General features: G+C 44.2%; 1 protein-coding gene across 2 annotated transcripts; it reads right to left on the reverse strand.

Moving 5' to 3' along the window:
- Positions 1–4515: 4515 nt before the first annotated feature.
- On the reverse strand, positions 4516–7810 carry LOC119322837. Of its 2 annotated transcripts, XR_005155877.1 has the most exons (3): positions 7148–7810; positions 6373–6948; positions 4516–4788 (listed from the first exon to the last, which is right to left on the reverse strand). XR_005155877.1 is itself a non-coding variant. In XM_037596374.1 (2 exons), exons 1-2 carry the CDS (start codon positions 7464–7466, stop codon positions 6944–6946), a joined length of 324 nt encoding a protein of 107 aa, XP_037452271.1. In that variant the 5' UTR covers positions 7467–7801; the 3' UTR covers positions 6229–6943. The 2 variants fall into 2 exon arrangements, 1 of the variants encoding a protein (XP_037452271.1); XM_037596374.1 differs by lacking the exon at positions 4516–4788 and having other exon boundaries at positions 6229–6948; positions 7148–7801.
- Positions 7811–9802: the final 1992 nt, after the last annotated feature.

The raw sequence follows: 9802 nt of genomic DNA on the forward strand, positions 1-9802 counted from the left end.
TTTGAGGATTTTGATGATAAAGACTTTGAAGATTTCTTCTTCTTCTTGGCATCATCAAAACTGTAATCCTTGTATTTCTTCTTCCTTAATTCCTTATCCCGCTGAGGACAATCTTGAATGTAGTGACCAGGTTTCTTGCATTTGTGGCATAGCCTCTTCTTGTAGTCACTGGATGAGGAATCATTACTCCTTGAGGATTTTCCAAAGCGACCATGTCTTGAGAACTTCTGAAATTTCCTCATGAGCAGTGCTAGTTCCTGGCTCAGTTCTTCAGGATCACCAAGGCTGCTTGTAGAGTCCTCTTCTTCAGACTTAGAGACTGCCTTAGCCTTCAGAGCAAGTGGTTTGCCATAGCTCAAACCATAGAGATCTCTCTTCTCAACAAGCTGGAACTCATGAGTGTTTAGCCTCTCGAGGATATCAGCAGGATCAAGTGACTTGTAATCAGCACGCTCTTGAATCATCAGTGCCAGAGTGTCAAATGAAGAATCGAGCGATCTCAGCAATTTCTTCACCACCTCATGGTCGGTGATCTCAGTGGCGCCAAGCGCTTGAAGCTCATTTGAGATATCAGTGAGGTGATCAAAGGTTTGCTGAACATTTTCATTGTCGAGTCTTTTGAAGTGGTTGAAGAGATTGTGAAGAATGTCAACACGAGAATCACGTTGAGTCAAGACTCCTTCATTCACATTGGAAAGCATATCCCAAATAAGCTTAGCAGTTTCCAAAGCACACACTCTTCCACATTGCCCTTTGCTCAGATGGACACATATGATGTTCTTTGCTTGAGAATCGAGTTGCTTGAATCTCTTCACATCAGCAGCATTCAGGGAACGTGTGACTGAGGGAACACCATTTTCCACAACATACCAGAGATCGTTATCAATTGCCTCAAGATGCATTCGCATCTTATTCTTCCAATAGGGGTAGTCCGTTCCATCGAAGGTAGGAAACCTAGCAGAGACCTTGATCATACCTGTGGTCGACATAACTAAAACTCCAGGCGGTTAAACCAAAATCACACAGAACAAGGGAGTACCTTTCTCTGATACCAATTGAAAGTACGTTATATCGACTAGAGGGGGTTGAATAGGCATTTTTTATGAATTCTTCACCGAGGAATTTGTTGGTGAGGAAATTCCTAATGAAGAACTACTTGCAGCGGAATAAGTACTCAAAAGTAAACATAGCAGAACACAAGCATTAGCATGGTCATCATGATGGAATGAAAACAAGCACAAAGTACAGAAAGCGTAAGCACAGGATAACACAAGATGAAGACGAACAAACTAAAGAAATTGAACTGAGGAAATTGAGAAAGTCTTCAGTCAAAGTCTTCAAACAGATATGAACAAGCACACAACAACTGAACTGAGGAAATAGAACCAGTAAGCTTGGTGAAGACAATGATTTGGTAGACTAGTTCCAACTGTTGTCTCAGTTGTACATCTGGTTGGAGCAGCTGAGTATTTAAATTCGAGGACACACAGTCCTCACCGTATTCTCCTTGAGCTAAGGTCACACAGACCTTGCCCAATCACTCGTGGTAAGTCTTCAGTTGACTTCCAAACCTTCACAGACTAGGTCACTCAGTGATCCACAATTCCTCTTGGATGCTCTAGACCATGACGCCTAACCATCTGGAAGAAGCACAATCTTCAAAGGTAACAAGCATCGGATCCACGCAGGATCAATCTCTTCAGTGATGCTCAATCACTTTGGGTTTGTAGGTGTGTTGGGTTTGGGTTTTCCTCACTTGATGATTTTCGCTCAAAGTCCTCGGAGGATGGGATGCTCTCAAATGACAAGTGTCAGTTTCTCTCGGAGCATCCAACCAGCTAGTGGTTGTAGGGGGTGGCTATTTATAGCCTAGCGAGCAGCCCGACATGATAAGACATAAATGCCCTTGTCTGATATGACCGTTAGGTGGGCAGATATTTCAGGACAGCTGGCGCGTAACACAGCAACGGTCGGAATTTTGACTCTCAAATTCCTTAGGGCTATCATATTCCTCACTGTGTAGGCAATTCGCACTAGTGAATTCCTAACTCCTCAGTTAGAACAAATTCCTAAGGAACCAGAAGAACTTTGGCTCTGTTACTGAAGAAATTGCCTGAACTGTATGAGATTTCCAATGGCTTCAGTTGAAGGGATTGGTGGGTGTAGGATTTTGAGTTGAGCATCACTTGGAAATTTTTCCTTAGTATTTCCTCGACCCCCTTTAACAGTACGGTGTTTCCTATGACTCAAGAAAGAGAAAATGAAACTACGAAAACAAAAGTCTTCATGCTTCATGTTCCTCGAATGATTGCCAAGTCTTCAAGGTCACACCAATTTCTTCACTTTCAAAGTCTTCAGAAAGTCTTCAGATATCCACAGTCTTCATTTGAAGAACTTCATTTTTCGGGGTCAACTTTCTCTATAAATATCAAACTCCTCATAGACTTATAGACATGTGTACACTCACAAACGCATCAGTCCCTTAACCTATAAGTCTTCAATACACTAAAATCACCAACGGGCACTAGATGCACTTACAGTGGGCCCCTCGTGGCTCCCCTGACTGACTTCTTTCTCCTATATATGTCCATATACCCTAAAAACATCGAGGAGCACAATAGATCGGGAGTTCCGCCGCCGGAAGCCTCTGTAGCCACCAAAAACCAATCAGGACCCTATTCTGGCACCCTGTCGGAGGGGGTATCCCTCACCGGTGGCCATCTTCATCATCCCAGCACTCTCCATGACGAGGAGGGAGTAGTTCACCCTCGGGGCTGAGGGTATGTACCAGTAGATATGTGTTTGATCTCTCTCTCTCTCTCTCTCGTGTTCTTGAGGTGATACGATCTTGATGTATCGCGAGCTTTGCTATTATAGTTGGATATTATGATGTTTCTCCACCTCTACTCTCTTGTAATGGATTGAGTTTTCCCTTTGAAGTTATCTTATCGGATTGAGTCTTTAAGGATTTGAGAACACTTGATGTATGTCTTGTCGTGCTTATCTGTGGTGACAATGGGATATTCACGTGATCTACTTGATGTATGTTTTGGTGATCAACTTGCGGGTTCAATGAACTTATGCATAGGGGTTGGCACACGTTTTCGTCTTGACTCTCCAGTAGAAACTTTGGGACACTCTTTGAAGTACTTTGTATTGGTTGAATAGATGAATATGAGATTGTGTGATGCATATCGTATAATCATGCCCACGGATACTTGAGGTGACAATGGAGTATCTAGGTCACATTAAGGTTTTGGTTGATTTGTGTCTTAAGGTGTTATTCTAGTACGAACTCTATCATAGATCGAACGGAAAGAATAGCTTCATGTTATTTTACTACGGACTCTTGAATAGATCAATCAGAAAGGATAACTTTGAGGTGGTTTCGTACCCTACAATAATCTCTTCATTTGTTCTCCGCTATTAGTGACTTTGGAGTGACTCTTTGTTGCATGTTGAGGGATAGTTATATGATTCAGTTGTGCTATTATTTTTAAGAGAACTTGCACTAGTGAAAGTATGAACCTTAGGCCTTGTTTCCAAGCATTGCAATACCGTTTGTGCTCACTTTTACAACTTGTTACCTTGCTGTTTTTATATTTTTTAGATTACAAATACCCATATATATCATCCATATTGCACTTGTATCACCATATCTTCGCCGAACTAGTGCACCTATACAATTCACCTGTCAGGACCCCGACTCAATGCCACATAGATCTAGCATGTAACACATCATATCACTTTGCGGCCTCACGCACGGTATTCCCACGGGTGTCGCCTTACCTTCGCCCGGGACCGTTTGCGCCTTTTGGCACATGTATATGATAGTGTCGCTAGCATCCATATGATAAGGAGTCCGGGCTAACATGGCTAGTCGTGAACCCAAAGTGGCACAAACCTACAGGGACAGGAATCCATGACCCAGCATCGAACATGTCGGTCATCAGCGAGTGAATCCGAGCTGTAGCGCTGGGCTAGCAGGACTCCGGTAAACCGGGCTCACTACACCACAGCACTACATCCCCAATAGACAAGTTGGTCGGGAAAACAACGTCCATTTACAGACAGTCGGTCGGGAAATACTATTGCCGACCGACTCAGTCTGTTGGGGAAAGTCCAGACGGGAAAGCCTTTTCCCGACCGACATATCTTTCCCGTCCGACTGTTTGATGGCTATCAAAAGCATTCCCGACCGACTTTTCTGTTGGCCCTGCAATGAACCTTTCCCGACCGACTGTCCGATAGTAGACTTTCCCGACCGACTGTTTGATGGTGCTTTCTTTGCCAACCGACTTTCTGTCGGCCCTGCCACAAACCTTTCCCGACCAATAGTAGGACGTTGTTTTCTTTTGCCGACCAATAGTTCGATAGCATTTTATTTAGACGAGCAAGATATATTTAATAGCCACCCATTATTTGGCTTGTGCCTTGCCAAACCATATCAATCAAGTTACAGTAACTTGCATGTACTCCGAAAATACTAAACCAGAACCAAAGAAGAATATTCACTAACTGAAAGGAGGAAACATTTATGCTTTTATCACCGAGACAACTGATATGTTTACAAAATGATAGATGCATGTCCATCAATTCACTGTTTGCTCCATTACACAAAATACCCAGTTGACAGGACACCATATAGGTTTACAAAATGATACATAGAACACGCATTGTTATTGCTCCATTACACAAAATGTCTAGCTGACACAAACTGCCATCTTCATGGTTCCTCCCTGGTCCTCTTGTATGTCATTCCTACAAAGGTCCTCTTGTATGTCATTCCTACAAAGGATTAAAAGAAGTCACCGGTGAATTCATGCATTCATAGAGATAATGGTAAAAATAATAATTGTATAAAGGATCAATGGAACTCCGCCTATGTTGTCTCAACATAGCCGGTCCCAAGCCCGGGTAAAGGAGGAGGGTTGTGATAGGCTTGGCGAGCCAACGTAAAAACTCAGCCACTCTTATGAAGATGAAACCCAAAAGATTTTCGTTGGGGCGTAACCCTCTCAGCGACGCGCCACATCGGAACCCGGGTGTGGTGGAAAATGGGCAAGGGCCGGGCCGTCACCCCCCAAGTGGCGCGCCGTATCTTGATCCGGATACGGTGGCAAGTGAGCGAGGATCGGGTCGTCGCATCCTTAGTGGCGCGCTACATCGGCGCCCGGATTGTTAGAAATGAATTTCAAGAAGAAGAATCTATTCACAGTCATTTCTAAATGCAGCACTAAGCACATGAGGACCTGCAAAATACTAGTCAAAAAGCATCTGAACTTAGGCTGCACCTGACTATTATATTCATAAAAGCATCAGAAAAAGCACCTGTAATTTAGTGCCACAAATTAGATTAAATTGATAACCATCCTCTGATCTCACTGCACTAAGCACTAGCAACTAAGGCTGCAAGTGGATGCCCATGGTGCCCACATCCAAGCCCGCAAAAATTGTCGTTGTGGACACCACGGGTAAGGTGCCAAAACGATGTGGGTTGTCCCATGGGTATTGGCCTATTGGGGCCGGAAGACTATGTGCTTCTGATAGTTCGACTTGTTATGATCCAAACTGACAGAGGAACATGTGGACCGTGTTAGAGAAGATATATTCACTTCTCTAGTTAATTTTGATGTTTTCAGATTATGCAAGAAAATGCAATATGGTTGTGCACAAACTAATGTGTTATCCATATGAAGTTCATCCATGGTCAAATCTTTGTACCAACTTATAGGAACACTTATGCAAGATGAGTTGTGGCAATTGCGGGACGGACGCGGGTAAATTAACAATGACCTTTTAGAACTAACTTGCTTATGCGGTTATGGCATATGGATGGTAAGATATAGGTTCAATTCGTTTCATCCATCACTATACATTTAAATTTCCATGGATTGACAGTAGTGACCACAATTCACATGCAATACACGATGTAAAAACTGCAAATACACTGGGAATCCTACTTGCTTGAATGTTGATGCATAGCAAATGGAGTACTAACAAATGAATGTGAAGTGCAAGCACAAAACTACCAGCCAAGTTCCTCTCCATCTTCTAAAGACTGAAGTCTACCGAGAAGCCATAACAAATAGATAATATGCCTAAAAATTGATAGCCTTAATGTCTTATATGAACTTTATGATCCTTAATGTCTGTACTATGGGTAGAAGTAGCATTATTTTGACAATTTTGAGCATGAGTGAAACAAAGAATTGACTATCATTTGACCACTGACATATAGAACTGACGCTCAAGAACTATTTATTCTTACTGGATTAAGATTCAGAAAACTAGCATTCCCATTTGACGTGTGCATAGCATAGAAGACAATACTCTGTTTTATAACTTCCTCTGTTCGTTTGGTAAGTTTACCTTCTATTATAATACAAGCAATCTCCAGTATATAATCTATTCAGATGTCCAAAGTCGAAACCTAAATAGTCAGAATCCAGCCTGTTAGTCATGACTTTTGCATGGTGTAAAATTGATAATATGGGTTCCAACAGAAGCAACAAAATTCTAGAATAACATATTGAGATGTCAATTAGAGTAGAAAATAGCACAAATGGAGTGAAATGTCCGTATCATGCACTTCACAACAGAAAACAACAAAACAAATTATTTCTCGACTTATGATATTGTGGAAATAAGTAATGAGATGTATATTGTGTAGAGGCAGAGTACAGATGATGCACTGTAACCCACATGACTCATGACCAACTATTTTTTTTAAGACATTCAGACAAGATTCTTTTGCAGAAACAATGCAAACCAACTACAAACTGAATGAAAAAGAGTGTCATCGGCATCCAGGTCAAGGACAACAAACATATATGTTAGCAATATTCAATTAGTCATCCTCTCCCAAATATTACAAAGTTTAAAGGTGTACCGACTTTTTACTCATCACGCGTCTTTGCAGCTTCCTCTCTATGTTGCCAGATCAATCTGCGGATGCAAAAAGGATAGGTAAAGAATGATTGTTTGCCAATAATCAAACTATGATCTAGTAAGAGAAATTAATTTAACAAGGGTCTAGGAAAGATGAGCAGTTCTACTGCAAACTAACGAATAGGGATACGAGGAAATTAAGATAAACAAGCCTGTAGTTGCACATCAAAATCCGAAGCAAATGGGAAGGACTCACAGGTTAGAGGTAGGGGTTGAACGGCGCAGCCGCTGGAAGAAAGGCGACGCAGTGGGCAGAGCGCCACCGCCGGGAGGAACGCATACCAGCAAGAATGAGGCTCTGCCCGGAGCGCGAGGGCAGGGACGGCGGTCTGGCCGCAGCAAAACAACATGGCAGTGTGGGCCATCGCGTGCGGCGGGCGGGGGATGAACAGAACAGAGCGGTAGCCACCAGCGGCCGGCGCATGGGACGGACGAAACGGATGGCTGATGTACGCCGTGTGGGCTGCTAGCACTCCGTGGAGGAGCGCGCGAGGGGGCGAGCCCTCCATCTCCATGGTTAGACGCGCGCAGATCGACGGCCGCGTACCATTTCCTCCACTTCGGGGTGGAGCTCGCTTGATTCATGCTTGCAAATCGACGGGGCAGTGAGGCCTTCCTCCACATCGGGGCGGCGATACCTTCCTCCACATCGGGGCGGCGATACCTTCCTCCACATCGAGGCGGAGCTCGATCTGAGGGAGACGGGTGGAGGAAGAGGATGGAGCCGCCGCCGCTCAGATCTGGAGAGAAAGAGAGTTTTTTTTGTTGAGTAAATGGAGAGAAAGAGATAAGGGAGAGAGAGGGCAGAGAGAAAGGGAGAGAGATTAAGTGGGCTGTGGCATGTGGGGGCGAGAGGCCGAGAATTTCGGATTGCTTCGCGCGCTAAGTTTCCCAGGCAGGCGCGCGCGGATATTTTGGGTGGCCTAGTTGGCGACCCACGGTCGGTCGGCATTATTTGCCGACCAACAGTTCGATTGTACTGCAATTTTTACCGACCAACAGTTTGATGCTATACGTTTCAGCATTCCCGACCGACAGTTGGTTCTTACAAGTTAGTATTACCATCTAACTATTTGATATAAAATTTTCTGACTAACAGTGGGTCGGCAAAACTGACTTTTGCCAACACACGTCAGTAGGGAATGCAGTGTCGTGGTGTAGTGGCTGTAGCGGCTAACAGGACTCCGGTATTCATCGCGTAACATTTCCCCGAAGGGACAGACACGGGAACGAAGAAGGACACATGCCGGCCAGCCTAAGTGTTCCGGAGCAGTAGCAAGCTACCATGGCTCAGTGGAAGCACTAGGAGACATTTCCCAGTAAAAGAGGCTACTAAAGATAAACAACTAGATAGAAAGATCCCACACATACTAAGCATTTCAATCATACACACAATATGCTCGATATATGCAAATACAACAAGGCATCACAACATGACTCTACAACACAAGTACTTTATTTAAAGGCTCAGAGAGCCATACATATCATACACACAAGTATGGGTCACACGACCCAGCATTCAAGTCATACAAGCATACAAGCCAACAGCGGAAGTAACATGTCTGAGTACAGACAACTAGTAGAATAAAAGAGCCTTGGGTAAGCCTGACTATACTACATGGTCCTTCATGACCTCAGGATCACCACCTGGGCTTCAGCCTACTCATCGATACAGACATCTACGAAGAACCCATCAGAAGGGGTTGCAGCGTCTTCTGTAAAACGTAAATTAAAGCAACATGAGTACAAAGGTACTCAGCAAGACTTACATCAGTTCCTACATACATGCACATTATCAAGAAGGGTTGGTGGGGTTATTACAGCAAGCCAGCTCTGACTCTTGGCTAAGCTATCCTACGAGACTCCAACTTGAAATGGTTTTGCGCACTCGAGTCCACTACTCACCACTTCAATACACCACCGATGATCCACCTCCGTCATCCTACGGAAGAGCCATCCTCGGCACTCACGCTTATATTGAGGCTTTTAGAAGTATTCATTTACTTGTCTATGAACTGTATAGGCAACCAAGTAGTCCTTTTACCATGGACGCGGCTATTCGAATAGATGATGTTAACCCTGCAGTGGTGTACTTCTTCATACATGTTTCCACCACTTAGCGTCTGCACATGACATGTGCTCGGCAGACTTCAAGCGAAAGCCGACGTGGGTGTAGACCACGACCTACCTAAACACCTAAGTCTCTAGTCTAGGTTTATCGCCTATTCAGGTTCCATCCGCAAGGAGTCCGGCCGAGGTTTCCACATACAGCCCCGAACAATATGTACAGGGTTCCGAGACACCTAACGGGTGCCCGGTATACCCGGACACGTACCTACCGCATCGCAGCCCACCCCGCGGGTCAGTGCTGTCCACGGCCTCTAGTAAGCTACAAACACCAGAAACTACTTGCAACTCCTGGACAGAGGACTAGGGTGGATAAGAAGTCGAGCGGGGTCATATTTCAGGGCCCAATGCATGGTAGTAGGTGAATCTTAAATCACACATACACATCTCAGTGCTTAAGGACGGCTTCAATTAAACAACCCACCATGTACTCCTACATGGCCTCTCATCGATACCTTTACCAAATCGTGTTCAACACATCACTCTCATTACCGGCATGATCATTTCACTCTAGCCCATCACCCAGATGAACCAGACCTGACACGACTCTAAGCATAGCAGGCATAGCAAGGTAGGAACAACACATACATATGGCTCAATCAACTCCTACACATGCTAGTGGGTTTCATCTAGTTACTGTGGCAATGACAGGTCATGCAGAGGAGATGGGTTCAACTACCATAGCACATAGCAGTTTGAAACACGTTGTCTTAATGCAGTAAAA

This window comes from Triticum dicoccoides, chromosome 6B (assembly GCF_002162155.2).
Source record: "Triticum dicoccoides isolate Atlit2015 ecotype Zavitan chromosome 6B, WEW_v2.0, whole genome shotgun sequence".
NCBI lineage: Eukaryota > Viridiplantae > Streptophyta > Magnoliopsida > Poales > Poaceae > Triticum > Triticum dicoccoides.